Raw genomic sequence first — 22,134 nt, 5'->3', positions numbered from 1 at the left:
GGACAAAGTGCTGAACTGGCGAAAGCACCGCCTGTAATCGTCCCAGAATGTCTGGAAAGTGGCAAAATCAGAACTACCATGATATCTAGGCTGCAAGACCTCAAACATTGTTTGACCAACAAGGCCAGAACCTGTTGTTCACATTGCCCCATGNNACTCTCCGCCCTGGCCGGACATCCTGAAACGTTCAGCGGCAAAAGCAAAAGAAGAAACACCCGGGAAAATACCGCGGAATCAGCAAACCATGAGATGTTATCACACGTTCATGAAAGGCACGACACGTGCCTTAGATGAACAGACTGGATACGGACCGAGACGCGCCGTAGTCGGCTCACCGGCGGTGGCTCACGACACGGCACTCAGTACGCGGTGCGGCACTCGATGGCACGGCATACAGGGCGGCGCAGAGTCGCACCGAGCGCGTTTCAGGGACAGCCGCACGCGGGGGCTTCCGAATGTGCAATTACAGTCCTTCACGGGGGGACGGCAGGTGGGCGCTCAGTGTGAGGTTGGGTGAGAAACTCTACTGTCCCCTTCCCCACCGCGCTTCTCTACCACACTGAAGCCTTCTTGCTTCGTGCAGCCTCGGAAGCGGTAACCCGTCCAAGTGCAGCGGTGGCCGTCGAACGGTTAGCAGACAATCTCGAGCCTCCGAGAACCTACATGCACTTGTTGTCCGGTTTGCATGCGGTCACGGAATAACCGTGTCTCACGTTTGCACTAATGACTGGACGGCCATCTGCCTCCATAGTTTGCCGTCCGTAGTTTGCTATGTAAGGCAGGACGCCACGGAGTCGGTGACACGAACTTATGCCGGACGGGGGGGAGCATGATTTCCACAACAACATCGGGACAAGATTCACTGCGACCCAAACTGCAATGCAAGGCTCCGCCATTCTGTCGCGTGCTTCAGGTTTGTCGGGTGTGACCTCCAACAGTTCCGATAGTCAAAATACCCGAAATGAAGCGGGGCCGTAGCAGCTCCCCCAAGTAGTAGGTGAAACCTCTCTTCAAACGACAGTGTTCGGCAGACATCTTCCCAACCGTACGCATCCATGTGCCAGCCGGAGATAGGCAACGGCTGCCTCTCTTTCTTGCTGCAGTCCCACGAAAGTTTTCTCACTTCGGGATGAATATACTCCGGCTTTCTCGTGGGATTGAGCGCGCCATGGGCAGCGGCGGCCCGATCATCCAGGCCCGTATCTAGTACAGCCCCGGTGTCTCCTGTTTTGTAGTGACCTTTCTCACTTCTTTTCACGTCTCGCGAGGCGTGTTTGCCTGGTTCAGTTTCACATAAGAGCTGTGAGTGGGAGTATATGATTGAGCGCGTCTGTCAGGGTGTAGAGGACCCTTTCTGACTCTTTTACTCCTTTGAATAACGGAAGCTCCTGGGCTACGGGGGTCGCCTGCGGCCGTGAGTAAAGCATTTCCCTTCCGAGTCCACTGCGTCCGAGTCTCACGGCCTCACCGGGTCCCGGGCAAAGCAGTTTCGTCCCTTTCCCCGCTGAGAAGGGCATTCGAAGGTACTGGGGTTATAGGCCACTCGGCAAAGCTACAGATAGGACGCAGGCAGTGGTGGACGCTGTCAAGATGAACTCGGCTCGGCCTGACGTCCGGCCTCGACAGCGGTTTGGTTTCGGGTCTTCTCGGGAGAGTACCTGTCCTGTCTCCGACTACTCTCTCTCCCTCTCTTCACCGCGTACCCCCAGGCGGTTCCCTCGATTTAGAGTACACGATTCCAGCCAGGGTGTTTTCACGCGCCCATACTATGCAAGGCCAGATGAAGGGCCATGTGCTCGTCACCGTAGTGCTAGACAAGGAGACGGGCATCCCCGGCGCGAGGCTGTTTCGAAAGCTGAAGAAGACTTCGTTACAGTGGCGCTGCGGGACCACGGAGGACAAAGTAGTTTCTGGTTTTGGAAGCAGTTGGAAGAGGAGCGTGTGCTTGAGGAGGCCAGACTTGTGGCGCTCGAAAATCTGCATAGACAGGTATTACAAGCAACAACGGAAGATGGCGTATCTTCCAGGGCACGGGAAACGCTGCTCTCCCAACAGAGAAGAAAAGCACCGGTGAGGCAAGTAAAAGAGGGGAAGAAGTTTTCAAGAGAGAGTCAACCGGGCTGTGCAGGCCGTTCTCTCGGAAGGTGTCCCAGCTCTCAGAACGTGAAAGGTCCTATCCTTCCACCAGTCCTGCCCATGACAGCTTCACTGGAAAGGACAGGTGGTCGTGTGGCTAAGGCGCGCAGGACTCCTGAGAATTCATTGTCAGTCCCGTGTTTGAATTGGAAGGAGTTGGCTGAAAAGCTGGATGATATGCAGTCATACATACCACGGAAGAAGCTGGACTCCGTGCGTGCAGGAATGATATTTTTACCCGGGGAAGGACTACCTGTGGGCAGCAGTGGCAGCGTACACACGTGCGTGCCTCCCGACCTGATAACCCGGCGGAGAGATGACAATCAGAAAAATCTGCAGTACAGCATGTGCCCGGCGGAGGAGACAGGCAGCAGACGACAAAGAAAGCATAAACGCGGGAGTGGGGTAGCAAGCCCAGGAGAATGCTCATCAACAGTAGACCGTCAAGTTCAGGAGAATGGATTTAGAGAGTATGGACATCTTGAGAGGACGAATGATCTGGGGGAACTTTATCACGTAGGAATCGGTCTTCAACAACCAGACGGAAAGTTGGAGTTTAGCAACAGAGGCATTGCGAGACAGCTGTTTGACGCAGACCGGGTCGGTCAGACACAGTTTCGCCCCGGGGACGCTGGATCAACCTCAAACGCTCCTCCAGATACCGAGGGTCGGGCCTCGGGTGACGACCTTGCAGACCCGCCAGAAAACCGTAGGCTAGTCAGGGTCGCTGATCCGGCCGCTGTTGTGCGGCAGCCACCCCCGGAGTATCATCGCGCAATCGGTCCAGTGCACGCAGAGCCGTGCTTTCCTCTAACGACCGTACCCACTACATCCAAACAAGGTCACGGTGAAGTGTCCGCTCCCGTAACTCTCTTGGAGAGCTCAAATCGAGAATCACTATCGTATGCAAAGGGCCGGCAAAGATGCAGGCCGCCTTTACGTTCATATCCTCTGTCGGCAAGTACTCGCGCCCAACAAGATTTGCGAGCACTTGCCTTAGATGCTGCTACAAGCGCTATGTGCTTTTCAGGCGAATCTGTGACTGAAGTGGCGTCTCGAGAACCAGTATCGGGGGGCGCGAGTAGATTCACACAAGGACGCGGCTACTATAGCGCGGTCATTTCGGCCTGTGCAGCGAAAAGAATTTCTCCGGAGAGTGTCTCCTCTGACGCTACCCTCTGTCCGTTAGACTGTCCGGAATGGTTGTCAGGAGCGGAAGATAGTGGAGAATATTCAGAGGCAGTGGGACAGGAACGCTTGACGCCGATGGGTTTTGCAAAAGCTGTGAAAGGAGCGGAGACAGATGATGGGGAGAAACTACTGACCACCTCTTACCCAGGCGTCACCGGGGAGCCCGCGATATTCCTGGGTGGCGGCTCTTCGGAAGAGATCCCGTACTTCAGTCGCACAGTCGGTGAGCTACAGGATAGGTCCGACAGACGGAGCGGAGAAGTCCGCGATTCACTGGGAAGTGAACTCGCAGGTAGAAAAACTAAATTTCCGCAGGGAGAGAAGGACTCCCTTTCAAACGCCGCTTTCGATTCTTGGCTACGTCTCTGTACCCAAGATCCTTTGCTCCAACTGCCTTGCGGAGAAGAGGCAGTCCAGCTGACACCGGTTAATTCCGTGTGTACGACCGGCCGTTTGCATGTGAATATTCAGCTTGAGGAGAATCGGGAAGGAGATGGTATGACTTCTGCCAGTGCGCCGCTCAGAGCGTTTTCTCAGGGCGCGCTGGACCGTACGGAGAACAGCCGTGCTCACTCTGCATTTGTTCATCCCAATCAAAACACCACTTTCTCGCGTCGCGACACTGGCCCCCGATTTACCAAGTGCATCGGTCGCGGAGCCGATGCACGACCATCATCTCAAGGTAAAACGCGCGATCGTTCACTTTCGTTGTGGCCTCGCATGTTTCCGGTGGGGCGGCGTCTCAATCAAAGCATCGAGAGGTTCCAGAGAGAAGTAGTTCAGCTTGTTATCCGCGTTGGCGAGCTGAAGTTCTCTCGTCGGATGGGTTCACAGCTTCGCACTTCCCCTAGCGTCTTTCTCTGCTACAGCATTCCTGTAGCGGTGCCTGCCATGCTAGCCAAAGAGAAGACCATCGTCTTCTCTTCAGAGCCTTCGAATCGCCGCGACATGAAACCACGGAAGGCGGGGAGAACGAAAGTTACGATATCAGAGCCGCTAGTAGAACAAGAGCTTGTTATTGCCCGTCCGCATACACGCAGTAGCTTAACCTTTCTGTTTGATAAAGTGAGTTCTCACTCACTCCTTCTGGGGTCCCCGTCACCAGCGACTGCTCGTTCCTTACGGCGAACCGCCTTATTCAATCATGTGGAACCTAGACCTAAGAAAACTTCGGAACGACATCCGGAGATCGCCAATAAATGCGAGCTTCCTCCTGTGCTACTAGATGGGGAAACCTCCGCGGCTCTCTTGCTTCAACAACCACTTCGCCTCCTGGTATGCGCGGATGTAGGAGGGGAGCCCAGTGTAAGTACGCGAAAAAAAGCAGATATTACGTGCACATGTACGGAAGCATTTGAACTCAAACCCGCTCGTGCGCCGTGCACTGCTGGGAAGCAACGCAATGGGTCTTCTGTAGTGATGCGCAGCAGATCTGCTCGGACGACGACTACAAAGGTGCGATCATGCTGTTCACAGACCGAACTACTTGAGAACTGGGGCTGGACGCATTCATTTCCAGCATCAGACGTGAGGGTCGTGGCAGTCGGGTTGTGCAGCGCTTGGAATGCCTCGTTACTGAAAGGGGACCGGCAAAAGTCAGGGCCCCTCATGGTTCGGCTGTATGAGTTACAGACGGCAGTATCCCTGAGTCATGCTTTTAACCTGTCGGGTGCTGCGCTCTCTGCTGCCGACGTGGTAAGCCCTGCTGGGCTGGTGATAAACAAGATAACAGAGAATCTGCAGAAAAGGAAAAAAGAGGAACTGTTAGCTGGCAAAATCGAGTTGTATATTGGCGACGGATTCCAAGGCTCCTGGCGAAAAAGAGAGATTCCATGGGGAGAGGAAATATACACTCCAGAAATTCGCAGCGGACAACCCATGAATAGGCAGAAAGCAACGAACCCAGCAACTGACGGGGGCGGAGCAGGGGAGTGCAAGGCAGACATCGTGAGACGGCAGAAGCACCGCTGTCCCCGAGATGGACAAGAAGGAAGAAAGCCTGCCCGTAGCGGGCGAGTGCAGAGAGGTGACGTGGCCTCTATGTCTCTAGGACACTGTCGAGCGCCGCAGCCGGATTCGGAAGAACAAGTAGTCAGGGACAGATCTTTGAAGCAAGACTGCAGAAGCTTTCGCGTCGCGCCGAAAGCTGAGCTCGGAATGTTTTCAGCATTCACCGACGCACAGGGTGAAAGTATCTCAATTGTTCTTGAGCCCACCGACGAAATTTCGCCAACTACGATTGAGTCGCACTCCTTATCAGACCGGGAGTCCGCGAAAGGGCATGAAGGGAATTTCCCAGCCCCCACATCGAAAAGAGAGGAGACATCTCGTAGAGAATCACAGAGGGGCCAGGCTGCTGCAGAAACCATCGACAGGCCCGTGCTCTCAGAAAAAGGCTCAGTACCGAAACAGGGTGAAGGGGCACTCAGCCGGCAAACGAAGTGTGACGCAAGGACGAAAAGGGAGAACCCGGACCCGAGCGCCTGCACGGGTGCCTTTGCATCCTTCGGTTCTTCAGTGCTCCCAGGTCCCAAGGAACTCAATGTGGTACCTGAGAAAGAAGAGCCTGTCCCACCTGCACAGTCAGTCCCTCCTACACCCCATGTTGTGCCGCAGTAGACAACCAGTTGGCTAAACATGCTGTCACAATAGGTACAGCAGGATGCTTTCAAGCCTCCCACTCGACTACCCTGGATGACGGCGATGGCGGCACCCCTACCACTCGCTTGGAAGGCAGTCTAGTTCCTTGACATTATACTACATTGATTACCCCAAGAGCAACCTCTTCCTCTTTCTCCACGTAAAGCGTCTCGCCGCGGAATCCTTGACCGAAATACAAGCGCAGATGGCACCGGCCGTTCCTCCGGGGCTTCTCCGCGCCTGCAGGCTTGCCGGGGAACAGCTGGTAGAGCGGGAAGTGGGTTACGTACGAGATGTGGAAGGGTCAACTGCACGCATTGGAGATGCTGCCCAGAGAGGACCAGAACATGTCGTCAATCGTAAAACTCGTGAGGAAACGGGGTACAATGGCGAGCCCAGTTCGGTCAGAGAGTTCTTCTACAGGGATTGCGGGACGTTTTCAGTTCGTTCCAATCTCGGATAAGCCGTTCTTCTGGCTCCGTCGTGGGACTATTTCATAAGAGAAAGCGGGAAGCAAGGAAACTTGTCACATGTACCCAGTCCGGGGAACGAGATGACGCTTGCTCAATTGAGGGACAAATCTGAAGATCGAGGGACCGAGTGTACTCAAGGTCCAAGTTTGCAGTGCGATAGGGCGGCAGGGTGCGTTACTGTTGGGATGTTGAAGCTGTGTGACCGCGCCCAGGGGCATAGTGTATGAGTCTCCTTTTCAGTCAACGTCGCCTTTGCTACAGCCAGTAAGCTGCCTGTTCCGACACGATCGGGCAAACGCTTTTCTTTTTCCTGGACGACAAAAAACAGCAATCAGAGAGTTCAATAGTGACGTGTAGGGGAGGTGTGGTCTTGTGCTCCCAGGAAGAGGGACCCGAGAGGAAACGGAACTAAACGGAAAGTGTCCGGGAATTTAGGCCAGCAGAAGGCGGGGAAGTTCGAGGAGCAGAATAGTTCAAGAGGATGAAATTCACTCCCGAAGAGAACAACTTGGAGACTCAACAGAAGCAAGGCGTGGCGGCATTTTCGGACGGACCAACAGTGGCCAGGTTGAGCCCACGCCAGATCAACGAGCAGCTCCCCTGCCGTTAACCAAGGAGTACCTGAGGCTGATATACAGAGAGGAAGGAAGCAAGTGTGACCAAGGAGAGAGAGCGCAATGCTCTCCCCGAACAAGCGGACGCATCTCACCTCTCTATCACTGTTCAGCGGGGCCGACGCCATATGGTTTTCGAGCCCTGCAAGCCTCCGACTGGGCATGGCAGTTCAACTTGTGGCCGGAGTTCAGGCTCTCCGGGGTTTTGTAAAAACACACAAGGTTCTCGCACACTGTCGTGTGCTCTTGTACGTGGGGACACGCGGGGGCCTGAACGCAGTCCGGACAGGCCTGTCGAGTGTTGACATCAGCAATGAAAAGGGGCGGAGCGGCCTGAGTGTGGTTACGCAAAGAAAAGTAAAGCTCTGACGGACTCGCTTCCCGAGACAGTGTAACCCACACACAAGGTGACTCATGCTGCGGAGAACTACTGGACACAATCCACCGATGGCAATCCCACGCAACGCATTTTTGTCCATTTCCTTCGGTGTAGTTGAACACCAGCAATCCTTCACTAGGTGTGAGTGACACACAGTTTCTTTATCCTACGGCTTTGCTCCACAGCTTCAGCTGGGGATTCGTCCTCTGCGGTCTGCTCGTCATTGCCATGACAGCAAGAGGTGACAGACGCCGCTACTGCAACGGAGCGCCAGACCTGATTTCCCGAGATGCTGCACCCCATTGTATTGCAGTTGCTATTTTCCTTGGACTTCATTTGCGGATACAGCCTCCTGCCCCCCTCTTTCGGCCGCCCGGTGAATCACTGCCTCTTTGAGCAATCACCCCGATGTGACTGAGTCTGCTCACTCCGCTGGACTAGCTACGTCAGGTTACTGTCTACGTCTGTCGGGACCTCTCCGGGAAGAGGGGCGGCAGCTGACTGTTCGACAGGGACTTGCTATAGCTACTTAAGTGCTGTCACTGGTCGAGGCTCTGCCTACGCGCCTCGAAGAGGGTTCGTTCGAGACGCTGCTCGAGGAAATTGCTACACGGAGAGGACAGACGCCCAGGCCCTAAACGTGGAGTGGATACGCCCCTGCCGTAAAAGCTTTACACCTGCTACAGTCGTGCAAGTTCCGCTCCTTGTTCTTTCCCCCCTTTGCTGTTGCACGGGATCAGAAAAGTTGACGCGACGTTTCTGCTTGGCAGAAGCAGACGCACGCGGTCGCATCGAGGTATTCGTGAAAAACGGTGACCTGTCTTGTAGGGACAGTCCGCAGTCGTCTACCATGTGCGTAGGTGATAAATGCCTCCGAGCTGTCTCCTCGAGAATCGTTGAAGGCAGAGAGTGAATTTGGAGGGCAAACTGTTCTACAACAGGCTCGGAGACTCTGCTGAACTGTGCCAGAACCAGGCAGTACGCTAGACAAGGGGCTGCTCCAGGACGAAAAACCAGCTGAAGTTAGAACGGCACTCGTTATACTGCGACGACGACGCTTGACCGTGGACGTCACTCCAAGGAACGGAACAACGGCGACGCATGCACTGGTGATTTCATGGGAAAAAATACGACGAGGACGTCAAAATCGAAACGTCACTTCAAGCGGTGATTTCTGTCGACATCGGTTGCGTGTGTATCTAAGCACCTCTTAGTTCAGGATAGTTACGTAGTCACGATTTCTCCGACAGCGGCGCCCGAGCTATCCTGAATTATCGTGTGTCACATGATTCTTCAATCTCATTGCTTTGCATGCGCCGTTTTTCGTACGGTGGCTCCTTGTTTTCCCAGTAGGCGTTTTAGTTGCCTCTTCTGATTTTCTTGTTGCAGTTCATCTGTTTGTTTTCTTTTCTTGTGTTTTGCAGACGGGATACCTGGTTCCCGTACTTACTTCGGTTTCCCGACCCTTAGGTGTCCCTCCTGCTTCTTTAACCGCGAGGCACTTTCCCTTCCCTCTTCTCTTTCTGCTACGAAGTGTGTCAGCTGTACCCTCATATTTCTTTTCTGGTGTCCCTGTGTTTTTTTTGCCATGCCTATTCCTCATTGCACCTTTTGTGATCTCCGTGGCGCTGCCTTTGTTATGCTCTGAGGAGCCCTGTTTCTTGGTCTTCAAGCGGCCTCGATAATGTCCTCTCAACCCTCTCCCCCCGGAGGCAGCAGTAGTACAGCACTCTGCGTCATTTCGCCGTCCAATTCTTCACGAGCGGCGACAGCTGCCCCAGGTTTTCTTTTCCAATCCCTTCCCTATGCTCACTTGGTTGACACTTTGCCGTACGTCGATGCGTTGACACCTGAACAGAATGAAGAGGCGAAAACTCTTATCCAACAGGAGCTGGCGGTCATGCATCAAGAGCGTGCAGCAGCAAGGGGAGGGAAAAGTGGAGAAGGCCAGTCAGTTGAGGAGATGATTTTGCAAGAATATCTGGAGGAGCGTCTTCCTGCTCCCCAGACACCTCATTTAGATGATCCGCAGTCTCTCGTTGGGAAGGAATTGTTGCGACTGAAAAGAGGTACCTTTGGAAGTGTTAGGAGTGGCGTACGTCTGGCTTTGATTCTCCGATATCCTCTCCCCGTCTCGATGCGGATGAAGCTTCCTTTTTCGCCACAACCCTCTGAGACCATTCCCGTTTTGAGTGTATAGTCGTCCGCTCGCAGTTGTGTGATGTATCCGTACAGGAAGAGAGGTTGCTTTCATACTTTGGCCAATGTGAACACACACACTTAGTATACATCAAGAGAACTGATGGAATATGTAAGAGGAACCAATAGTTTCTCTCTGTATATGGATAGCTTGACACAAACCCTCAAGAGAGTGATTCCAAGTGTCGTGTCTTTGTGTCTGGTGTACGATGATTGTTCTTTCTTGGCATTTCTCTCCTATCATAGGAATAGATTACCCTTCGTTTCCCTCCAGCTTGGAAAAGAGAGTTACCTTTTGTTGTTTATTCGCCTTCCCGCCAGGAGAGCGCATGCAGAAGGTTGATTTGGCTAGCCATTACGAAGCGGCCCCGCCTCTCCCCTCCAAGGGTGCGGATACAGCTGAATGGAGGCGGAGCATTGCAGATTGTGAAGGTCTACTCGAACATCTTGGTGTTGGGCAATTGAACTTCGAACTTATGAATACACACGCTGTAACTACATGGAACCTTCATCTACAGAATCTTAATTCCCATGTTAATCAGTAAGTGCCAACAGAAACCAAGGTGTTTTTTCTTCTCTCGTGTTTTAGGTCATTGCAGTTATCCTGTCACTTCAATCCTTTATTGTTGTCTATCCTTTCATACGGACTGCTTCCCTTGCGTATCTCAACTCTCATTCTCTCAAGCCGCAGGTACTGATACATCGTCGTAAGTAGAGGTCTGCGTAGAAATCATACTGAGTTCTTCTCTGTACCTCGACAAACACATATGCAAGTGTGTGTTTAGCCGGGCACGCAGTTGTCTCTCCCCTACATCCACGGAGAAACAGACGTGTCTATTTCCCTGACTGACGTGTCGAGAGGCGTGCTTTCTTGTTGAGTGACAGTAGCGGGTCAGATAGGAGTCCAAGAATCGAGAGTTGGTCCGCATTTACCTCTGCGGGAGAAAAGCAGCTCCTAACTACGGAGCTTTGCGGGCCTTCGATGCATGTCGTTGATGTGCATGACAGATACATCTGCGTGCATGTGTCCCAGCATTCTGTGTACGCCTGCGCCTGTCAGATACTCGTGCGGAGTGTACGTCATGTCATGTTACGGTATCGTATCGTGAGTATTGCCAGATAGAGGCAACTCGGCTACTGGACAGCGAATCTTGATTACGTTTGTGTTTTCTCAGCTGGGGGTCAGCATTGAAACGCGTGAGAGAAGAAGTCGATGAAGTCAGTAAACTTCGGAAATTGGAGCAACTCGACTGCGGCAATACTTTACGAACTTTACAACGGACGAGGGAAGATTATGAAGAAAGGTATATATTTGATAACCGTGTTCCCCCTTTCTACACGCGTTTGTCGTTTCTGTCACTTCTCGGGAAAGCTCTTGTGCATTATATTCTCTGCGTCTGCGATCTAAGAGCACACCTCTAGTATTGCTTTGCCTGTCTATGTACGTATGTCTGAATATGTATGTATGAATGAGTATGTATGAAAATGTTTGTATGTGTGAAGACGCATGTATACATGGCTATGTATGAATATGAATTCATATATGTTTATGTACACTGTCGTTGTATTGTGACACATAACGTATAAGGATAAGCAAGCAACACGCTTACCGATATATACAAGCTGTGTATATCACCTAGAAAATCAACTAGACTGACGGTATTTCCATGTATTGAGAGGGAGTGTTCTTTTGTGAGGGAGGAACGGTGGGCGGTTTGACTCAAGTCACCATGTACAAATACCTACGTACTGTAGTGTATGTACCCTACATCTACGTATCGTGTCTTCGTGTCACGGTTTCGAGTTGTTCTCTTCCCTTCATTTTCTTTCCATTGGTTGTCCCAGGAACAAGGAAATCATCTCGGCTCTTGCTTCGCTAGACGAGGAAGTCGCGAAGCTCCAGCACAAATGTCGGATCAAGTAAGTTTCACTCGCAGGAAACAATTCCTGACAAGGTTGGTCGGCACCGTACCCCGTTGATCTGAGAGATCTTGGGAAGCTTTAGACTAGTTTTCTTTCTACGTAGGAATGAGGGAACATGCGTGGTGCAGAAGCTATCATCTTTGGTGTGAAATCGAGTGTATGTACACAATTTTGACCTGACGCGGAGTGGAACGAAACAGTTGTCGACGAAAAGGAAGGATAGACACAACTGGTTTGAGAAGCAGAGAGACGAGAATGCGCCTGGCGCGTCACTAAGAATACAGAGAAGGCCCGTTTTTCTTGAGTGGCTTCGTAACCTTGCCGGTCGCGAAAGGAACAGCCACGATTGTGCAGGCTGTTCCTCTGTTTTTGTCAGAGGAAATGTGGAATGTTTTGTCTGTTGCGTTTACATAGAAGAAAGACGATTGGCGAGACATCGAATCAGCCCGGCAGGTCCCAGAGTGTCGGTACAGTAGCTCGCGCACACGGGTAACCGAATGGTTCACGAGTGGTAGTAGTGGTGGACAGCTGATCAGTTCCTATCTGTGCGTCCGCAGTTGGAGGAGTTGTGCCAAGCAAGACTGTGCATCATTGTCTCTCTGCTGCAGACGCTATACGGTCACCGAGTGAGGTCTCTCAAGGAATTTCATTACTACCGTTCGTGACGCTTCTCCATCGTAGAACACATCGGTGTTTAGAAAAGGAGCGACGCAACGAAACTGAAAACGTCGGACTCCTCGTTCCCTGACCCTATAGCCTTTGCCGCAGAAGAAGAAAGACATACTGTCATTTACACATTCGCCGCTCATATGCTTTGTTTCTTATCCATATAAAGGTGTAAGCATGTGGCGGTGGCCTTAGTCCAGCGTGAATAAAGGTTCAAGTTTGGTCGCCTGAAATGTTTTTGGCCTTGAAAGACATCATGGTCCATATCTACAGGATCTCCGTTGCATTCTCATGTATGTTTTCTTTCTCTTTTTTTCACTTCCTCTCTTTCCTCCTTGTCTTTGCTGTCTTGGGTAACAGGAATCTTCTTCCAGAAGATTACGATAGCGATCCTGACGAAGAAGAAGCGACGTGGGCCCGTCCTACTGTGTCGTCTTCAGCTCCCTGTCGAAATAGTGTTGCGTCTGCGTCTCATATCTCTGTTGATGAGGGTACTACTCTATCATCGTCATTAGCAGCGGCTTCCTCGCATACACCTAGTGATTCAGGCACTGCACCTCCTACTACTACTCCTATGACCAACGGCGATACCACGTCTTCTAGCTATTCTAAGGTAGGTTCCATAACTATCTTCTGTTGAAGCCGTTGCGCGTTTCTTTTTAGTTCAGGTGGGTGGATCTCTACGGAGCTGCGAGTCGTGAAAAGGCTGTGTGTCTGCTTTGACTAGGGTTGTAGTAATACAACTTTGGAGGAAGAACTTCTGTCTTACACTGTTTCTTCTATGGGATATCTCCCGTCAGCGCATGTATCTATATATCTGTCGTTGCTGTTATTTTTTTAGTGAGATGTCTGCAAATCCTAAGAGTATGGAAAACGTTTGCTTTCAATTCCTCGGAAAAGGCGAAGACCCGTCCAACCACATATCATACCGTCCTTCGAGTTAAAGAGGAAGTGGTTACTTACATATGAAAGGGAAGTGAAAGATGTATATACACCACCTGATTAGGAATAGTGGCCCTCCTCGGTTAGCGACAGTACCCCACTAGAGAGTATGTCTAGGCGGTTCTCTTTGAGAGAGGAGAAGCAGACCAGGTTGGATGGGCATGGCTATTCCGTCTTCGATCGGTACTCAATGTATCTAGAGCAGTAGGAAGATAGCTAGGGGCGGGGGTACGTCTACTGGTGCGTTACTGGTGTGACACCAGGGAGTCTTTTTCGTGTCCAAGAGGTGTGAGTGTTGCACTCTGGGCAGTTGTATATATATGTATATATAAGACGTCCTTATGCCCTATGTGTATATTGCGATACAGAACGTACGGGGCGGAGATCTCTTCGATAGCCACCCTGTCGGGACGTCGATGGAGTCCATCCGTGAAGAAGAAGATCTAATTGATTACGATGAGGCCTGATGTCCTCGAAACCTCGTCTGTGTTCTGTTCTGCCCGCGTATGTATGTGCATGTGCTGATCTTTCTATCCACTGAGATAGACTAGGTCTGAAACTGAAAGGAGCACGCTCCACGCTGGTGTGTGTGAAAAACATCTGTTACGACCTCGCTGGAGGTATAATTTCAGCCTGGGCGTCCGTATAGAGACACGTCGATGGAACCGAGCTCTCAGGAGAAAAGAACAACCGCCTCAGGAAGAAATGAGCAAGGGGCTTAAGCAGTTCACGAAGATGTCTATAGAGTTTTCAGGAGAGCTCGTGAATTCGTACATGACAACTGAAAACTGGGATCTCGATATTGTTTATCGTTTTCCAGCTTGTGTGCGAAATGCCAAGATACATCACTGCTTCTCCTTCGTCAAGGGGGTGTGTTTAAGCGTTCGCGCTTTGTGAACGCGTTCTGAGATAGATCTGTGTGAGGCGGAGTAGGTGTATTGTCCTGTCTGAGTTATCTAATTGAGAAGATGAACAACACAGACAGTAATAGGGGGGAATGGAGGTCAGATGAGGCAGATCAACTTACAGCATTCCTTTTGAATCGTCATAAGCTGCAAAGCTCTTATTCTAAGGCGCTCATTTGCCTTGTCCTTTCTTTCTTTTCACGCGTACTTCTGTTATTCCTATGTGAGTGAAACTCTCGTCGTCTTTTATGGTTCGGAAACTGGCCCAACAGCAACACGCATTTGCTTCTCCTTTTCAAGGACTTGACAATCTTTTTCTACTTGTTTGCTCTTGTGGAGACGTGGAGAATAGCTCTAAGAGGGACAACGAGCCATAGTAGGGGTCCTTATAGCAGTAGAAGTACCTGCATTATATACCTTGTATAGTCAAGTGAAGGGACCGTTAGCCGGTCCACCCTCCGCACAGTACTGCTCTGTAGAATGAGCATGGCAACCGGACATGTGGATGACTACCTTATGTATGTATACTTGTGTATCTGGGTGCATGCGTTGAGCCAGAAAGCGAAGGATGCTCAGCAGCGTATTGATCCAAGAGTCTCTTTTCAACAGGGAAAGGTCGTCTGTCTGCTCGAACCTCTATCATCTTCCTTTACACCAGAAAAAGAGGGAAGCCTTGGAGCTAGTACGCTCGTGAAAGCTAGATCTCAACAAGACCCTGAGCAGGGGAGAAGAGAAATGTGAGAGGAAGTCTTCTAATGTGCCTGTGCTAGGAAGCTAACAAGGAACTTCCCGACACTGTTGTTGCAATCGCTCCTCAATAGAGTGTGTGTGTGGCTTAATAGAAGTTACGGAGCGTGATCGGAGGCAGGACTACACTACTGCTACCACTACACGGAGGCCATGTGTTTGGATGAATAATGATGAAGAGAAAATTCCTTGAAGCACCTAGCCGCTCTTTTAGCTGTTCCCGGTTAGCGAGCGATTCACCCGCTGCCGGCGCTCGCGCCTTTCGGCAATGGGAGGGAGTGAGAGGGGCAGGAGTAGCATTGGTCTTCGCGAGGTGCACAGGTGTATCACAGCGGCTTGCCCTCGATACATTGGAGGTCGGAGTCGCTCGCAAGGAGAAAGCAGAGAATGAGGAAGACTGAAAGAGAGAGGGCCGGGGAGCTAGTGTAAAAACAGTTGGGGTTCAAAATGGTCTTCACAGACAGTCTACCCTCATACAAAAAAGACTGAGCGGCTATCATAAAAGGGTGTGTTCCTGAGTATATTCCGCATTCATATACGGCATACATGCACCCCCACTATACAATGATCGTATATGCCGTCTCTTCGGTATGATACATATGGAAATGTACAAGCATCTCGCACGTCTCGTGATCATTTGTAGTCACTCTCTACCGGTACGTAGGTACAGAAACCAAGTTATTTTCCAGAACGAAAGAGAGTGAAAGTAAAAGAAGCCTCGTCCATCGCATCTTGTGAGCATTAGAGTCCCCTCGCCTGTGGAAGAGATACCGATCACACATGCACCAATGCAGGCACAATTGAGTCACCGTCAACTACCCTTTGACAGCTAGAGTCTTACTTCTCTTCCCATCTTTCACGCTGGCTGGCTGACTCATCAACTTCCGGTCTTAGTACCAATCACCATCATCTACCAGAGAATCGATAAGCATCCCTACCAAGAACACATTCAAGCTGTTTCCCACTAAACGTCGATGCTGGGCCCAATGTGATGGTGTGTCTTCGTTAGGAAAAGAAAAGGACGAGGGGAATCCATGCAAAGCCAGCATTTCTTTCGGAGTGAAGAGGCGTACAGAGACCGTGGAAGGAAGAATATCATGTAACTCCCAACCCTTTTTCGATCCCCCTGCCGAAGAGCAGCGAGAAGGACCGACAGGAGTGGACGTTGACACTAAGGATACATGGCTAGGTGGTGCCTGACTAGTAGCTGGAATCTCGGTCACTCGGGCAACAGAGTCGCTTGCAGACTCTTCGACGCGTGTGAAAGCAGATGGAGGAGAAGAATGAGGATGGGAATAAGGAGATGATTCTGCTGAATGGAGGAAGGGGGGGACCGTAGAGAAAGTAGTTGTTGTGCCGGAGGCAGGAGATGAAACTGCTTCATTTTTACAAGTCAAAACTTCTCCGGGGTTGTCATTAGTCTCTACACCATCAGTATTCGTGTTGTGTTTATCATCTTCGTCACTCACTCCATTGTGATTCCTTTTATCTTTATCACCTCCTTTACTTTTCTTGAGATCTTCTGCTGGAGGAGTCGCTTCTTTCTGGCTCGCCTCCTCCTTCGAGTTCTCTGATTCCTCACATCCCTCACCCTGGTTTTCAGCCTCTCCCCCCCGACATCTCCTGCCCACTCCTTCCTTTTCGCCACCCCCCTCTGCGCCTTCACCGTCCTCTCCTTCTCCTTGTTTCTTGTGCCTCTTCTGCTTCGCCTTCTTTTTCTTGGAAAAACCCTGGCCCGACATTCTTTGGTGTTCTTCTTTCGTCACCTGACTCGGCTGTTCTCCTATGTCCTCCTGTTGGTTCTCATTGATATCTGTGCTTTCTTCGGGGTCTTGCTTTACATGCGTCTTCTTCACCTTCCCTTCCTCCTTTCGGCCTTCTCCGATTTCTACCCCCCTTTGATTGAACTCTTTCCATCGACTCTCAATCTTCAGATCTTCGTCAAGAAGAAGGAGACTTCCGTATTGTGCATGTCCACTCCTGCCATAAGACTTCGTGAAACAGTTGCTCCGGCGCTCATTCATTCGGACTAAATCAACGCCAAACCATATGCGGTCCTTCTGACTCTGCTTTAGCACTAATGCCTCTGTCTGCGTTGCGATAATCTCCGTAGATGTCTTTCTAGGAAAGGGAAGAAGTAATGGAGATCCCGTCGACTTACGGCCTTCTTGCAAGTCCAGTGATAGACTACGATCTGTGTTAGATTCATCTTGGCCATAGGTCATACCAGGTGGCGTGTTGTGTCTATCACGTTCGACGGAGAAACGATTCGATAACACAGCACTTGAAGGGTTCTTTTCAGATGAGGACGCTGGTATAGGTGAAGAAGGAGAAGGAGGGTTCATCCTCAAAATCATTGTATTTCCTGTCTCCTCACACTTTCTGATAAGTAATTCACGTTCCATCCATCCATTGGTTTCGCCTTTGTCTCCTTCATTCCCCTCTCGGCTATTCAAGAAGTGTCTATTTCTAGGAGGAAGCTCAGGATCCAGAAAAGACTTTAAAGGGAGAATTGGACAGCAATAAAAAGCAGGAGACAGATAAGCTCCTGGGATGTACGTTAGAATTCGACGATGTTCTTTTCCTTCACTCTCTCTTTTTCGTCTTCGTATACATGCTTCGCAAGACTCACAATCTAAGCAGCTTCGTGCCAATCTCTTTTCATCTCCTCTTCCATGCACCTGATCTTTTTCTCGTCGGTTTTTGTCTCCTGAAAGACTGCCGGTCCCAGGAGCAGGACTGGTAGCATTATGGGCTTCATGCTGTTTTGCGCGTCTCCCCGTTGGCTTAGTGCTTTCTTCTTTTTCTTCATCATCTCCCTTCTTGCTGCAACAGAGAGGATGGATGTCTGCTGAAGCGTCAGACAGAGAAGTGTTTTCCAAGTGACCGCTCTTGTTACTAGTCCTGCTAGGACCGCCCGCGTCCTCTCCTCCAGACAAATCCGCTGGTCGTCGTCCTCCTTCTCCTGTACATACACCCGGTATATCATCGACACACTGCTTTGTCGAACGTTTTCTTTCGTCCCCCTCCGTCGTATGGATTTTTTCTTCTCCTTCTTTCCGGAAACTGCTCATTCGCGTCTCTCTTGGTTTTTGTGTTTGTCCTTCTTCCCGCGCTGTACTCTTCTTATCCTCACGATCTTTACTGAAAGATGTGAGAGCTTTCTTCAACCAGGAAAGACGGGATTCTTTTCTGTCTGATGATGACCTTCCTTTCTTCTCTTTTTCCCCTGTAGAGAGGATACTAGGAAAGTAGTGAAGGGACAAACGAGAGCCTCCGCTTTTCTTTCTCTTCTGTTCATGAGTGTCCTCTGTTGAAGAGGAGAAGCGAGCAGACGAAGAGGAGCAAAAGGGAAAGAAGAGGAAGAATCGATTACAGAGAAGACGAGAGGGAGATTGTCTTAACGGTATTCCTAGGAGAGAGTATGAAGACAAAGGGTAGGTGCTATCCAGCTTCTTCGCAGAGACAAAGCATCGTGTCCGACAGTTAGGAATGCCGAAGTGTAGAGGATTAAGATGAAAGACTGTTAACTCATAGTTACAGACACACTTCAAGGTATGTAACAAACACTCGAATGTATCACTTACTTCAAACTTCACTACATTTTCAATGAGAATATACTTGGGTCGTTCTTCATGAGATAAATTACATAAAATATCCAAGAGATATAAAAATGACGTTGTTCTTCGATCTAAGTTACCCTTCTGTAAACCACTCCTTGTATACGGCTGACATGGAGGAGAGATGAGCCATATATCGGCGTTGAAAGAAGAATAGAAAGATGGAGAATAGGAATCTATCGATTTAGTCGATAAGTAACACTCTCTCGATGAAGAACATGGAGAGGTAGATACAGATGAAGAAGAAGATCTGACTGACGAAGACCAACATGGGGGTGTCAGATTCTTTCGATAGACCTCCATAGCTGTAGGGTTCACATCAATTGCACCAACAACTTCAAAGGGAACTGAAGGAAGACGTGGGAGAGATGAAAGAAAAGAAGAGTCATTTGAAGAGAAAGAAGAACATAACAGAGGATCATCCATTTCATCGAAGCCCCTGTTAGTTGCACTGGTACTACTGCAACTACTCCTACGAGCATCTTGTGTATCTCCTGTCCGCAGGTCCTCCAGAATGTCTGACGCCGTGACATGACGCCCCGGAGACGAACAAACTTCGGGTTTTGAATCAGAGAGATCCCCCTTCACCTGCTGTCTAGACATCGGAAGAGAAAAGGCCTCCTCTTTTTGTTTTTCTTGATCTTCTCTCCTTCCCCCTTCTTCTTCTTGGCCAGAGAGTGCCTCACCAGGGGACTGAATCATCGTGCTAAGAGGAGGTGTCGAAGGAGACGTAGGAGAAGATTGACGTTCAGGAGAGGCTTCTTTGCTAGGCGATCGCGACGTCGCTAGTGAAGGAGGGAAAGAGACAAAGAGAGGAGAGAGTGACGAAGAACGGGGAGATAAATACTCTGTCTGATGAGGAGAAGCTGACGGGAGACAGGAAGGAGGCGAGAACGAAGGAAGAGGCAGGGAAGAAGAAGAAGACGGGGCTCGACTGGTGTCGTAGTCAGTAGTCGACCTTGAGGCACGATTCTCATGACTGGCGGAACAACTACAAGGCGACGAAGGAGCAAGAGATCGAGACTGGTTACAAGAGACAGCAGAGGGACTAGGATCTGAAGAGCAAGGGAGAGGTGTTGCGTGGGAGGATGAAGACCGTATTGAGGTATGAAGATCACATGCGCCAGGAGGACAAGGAGCTGAAGAATGAGATGACAGTGAACAAGTCAGTCGAATACGAGATGCTATAACAGGATGAATACAATACCCGTCTCCATCAAGAGAAACATGACGTAAAGCACGAAGAAGAGATTCATCTTCTTTCCTCTCTCTACTGTTGAGACTTTCTCTTTCTTCTTCCTGGAGAGGCATCGAACTCTCCCCGGCAGACTGAAGACTGTCATTATGAAGACGATTCAGCTTCTTCATAGATGAGACCGCTGTCTCCTCACGTCGATGAGATTGAGCGCCGCGTTCCGACACTATATCATCTTTTCCGATCTCTTTCTCTTCTTCCAGTTTTTTCCTCGAATCTCCTTGGTTGTTCTGAACTCTCTTCTCTTGTGAACTGAACCCATTCTCTTCACGACAAGACGAAGACGTCTCTTCTTTCTCATCATAATCTTCTTCTTCCGTACTCTCTGCTCTTCTTCGTCTCCCTCTACTCAACCCTGAATCTTCATCATCTTCTCTCGGCTCTCCTCGATGTTCGCTGTCTCCTCCCTGACACTTACATTCACCTGTACAGCTACTACTACGCCTACTCTCTTTCTCTTTTTCTGCTATCTCTTGCGTTCTTCTCCTCCTTCTCATCTCTTCAACCTTGATCCTTTCCTTCTCCAATCGTGACTCTGCTCCTCCTCCTGTCCCGGTACTTTTTCTATCATTTCGCGTTCTTCTTCCCTCTCCTCCCCCGTCAGCGCCGCGGCCACCCGTGTCATTTCTCTTCCTGTTTCCTTTGTGCTTCCGTTTCCCTCCTTTATTCGTATGACCACCGCCGTTGTTACGCGAATCACCGAGTGCACCTACTCCCTCTGGACTTGAAGACTTCCATATATCATCTAAAGAGTCACTTCCTGTGTGCGGCGAGGGAGCGAACGGCGCGACACCTGCAAGGCGAAGACGTCGAAGCTCTCGGGCATGTAGAAGACCACAGTGCATCCCTCCAATGCCGCTGTATAGGACGAGAGCTCTCAACTTCTTCATATTTCTCTCAAGAAAATAAAGAGAGGATAAAAGAAAACGATGGAAAAAAAGGAGCTGCTCCTTGAAAGAAAGGACGAAATAATGGTGGCACCCTAGAAATATCAACAAATTTCGGAAGAAACGGAAGAGGTTAGGAGAGAAGAAAAAGGACAGGAGAAAAGAAGAGAAAGAAAGATGCACGGAGACCGTTGCAAGGACAACTTACAAAGGCAGCCTAAGAAGGGAGAAGAGTCAGACGGTCTACCATCACTTGGATAAAGATCAGCATGATGGTATGAACGTAAGCCTTTATACACAGAAAGCCTGAGTCGTATCAAGAAAGAGCCAAAACATCGGCGTAAGTAAAAGGCGGAGCGTCAACAGCTGTTTCCTCTTGGTGATCTGAAAGACTGCGATGATCGAGTGGAGACAGAGATATACACGGAATGAGAACTCATAGAGCTTTTTCTTCTGGGCTCCCATTGAAAAAGCTGAGAAAAAGTCCCCTGTGCACTCACCGCCATCCTAGGGAAAGAAAAAGTAAAAGGTCGGTGAAGAAAGACAACCTTAAGAGACTATCTCTCTCGCACAAGGATTCGCCTCTTCACAGCGAAATTCCTACAGAATCTTTCATCAAAATAGCATGTAAGACAACGCGGTGCGCCCGCGCCAACGTTTCTCCCAAGGAAAGAGTAGAAGAGGCCGACCTTCACTCGGAGGGAAAACAGGGAGAAAGTCTAACGTGAGGGGAGGTGTTCCGTGAAAAGGGACTCTTATAAACTCCTTCCACCGTCTTTCTTTGTCAGCGCGGAGCATACGAAAACAATGGGTCTAGTCGGGCGATGTGATTTGAAAAGCAAAAACAATTGGGAGACTCGGCAGGACGGGAAAGCCGGACTTCACATAGGGAGACAGGATCGCTAACGTCGGCGGCGGAGGATGGGGAGACAGCAGTCGGGACAGGATAGGAGGAGGATGAGGAGACAGCGGTCGTACTAATGAGTCGTGGGATCGAATGTGCATCAACACGACCCACGGGGGTGAGAGAAGGAAGATCTAGGTTAGTCTCCTTATAAAGAAAAAGTGAAGATGCTTAGAGTAACTTCAAACTCTAATCAGCAGAAGGATGGAACAGGACATGAAGATGATGGATGACACACAGAGAGACAGTCTAAGCAGAGACAAGTGACAACAACGATGTGAGAGCAATACGAAATGAAACAAATCTGTTCGTAACATGATTCATACCGCAATCGGCAGTCGAATTAAACAAATGCGATTGCTCTCTTCGTTTCCTTCTGTTCGCATGCGATGAATACATCGATGGGACTTTCACTCGTGAACATCGTGCTGGGGCGTATTTACGGTAGAATCGTATACACTGCTGCCGTCTTGATCGTCACCTTCCTTGTAGTCAGCACTCTATCTGGAAGCAATGTGCTGTTGCGGGTATGACTAGAAGAGGCATCTCAGCTTTCTGAACGGACAGCCTCGTTTTTCGTTCTGTAAACCAAGCACATACGCTCACCCAGTTAGACGTCGAGTCGGCCATCGCCTTTAATTCAGAGGAAGGGC

The 22,134-nt window shown here is 50.1% G+C and overlaps 1 protein-coding gene across 1 annotated transcript; it reads left to right on the top strand.

Moving 5' to 3' along the window:
• The first annotated feature begins 763 nt into the window (after positions 1 to 763).
• Positions 764 to 22,103, top strand: CSUI_003333 (uncharacterized protein). Its single transcript, XM_068063531.1, has 9 exons — positions 764 to 9,502; positions 9,879 to 10,173; positions 10,808 to 10,936; positions 11,478 to 11,552; positions 12,582 to 12,834; positions 13,532 to 13,783; positions 14,623 to 14,805; positions 15,825 to 18,252; positions 18,940 to 22,103. Exon 1 carries the CDS (start codon positions 1,591 to 1,593, stop codon positions 5,944 to 5,946), a length of 4,356 nt encoding a protein of 1,451 aa, XP_067924488.1. The 5' UTR covers positions 764 to 1,590; the 3' UTR covers positions 5,947 to 9,502; positions 9,879 to 10,173; positions 10,808 to 10,936; positions 11,478 to 11,552; positions 12,582 to 12,834; positions 13,532 to 13,783; positions 14,623 to 14,805; positions 15,825 to 18,252; positions 18,940 to 22,103.
• The last annotated feature ends 31 nt before the right edge of the window (positions 22,104 to 22,134 follow it).

The sequence above is a fragment of the Cystoisospora suis genome (assembly GCF_002600585.1).
Source record: "Cystoisospora suis strain Wien I chromosome Unknown contig_1461, whole genome shotgun sequence".
In the NCBI taxonomy this organism is placed as follows: domain Eukaryota; phylum Apicomplexa; class Conoidasida; order Eucoccidiorida; family Sarcocystidae; genus Cystoisospora; species Cystoisospora suis.
Note: the sequence above shows the minus strand (reverse complement) of the source record. Positions and strands in the feature narration are given on the sequence as shown.

Bases quoted from the DNA above. Each gene is read 5' to 3' on its own strand.
- CSUI_003333 (XM_068063531.1), top strand. From the start codon at position 1,591: ATGAACTCGGCTCGGCCTGACGTCCGGCCTCGACAGCGGTTTGGTTTC.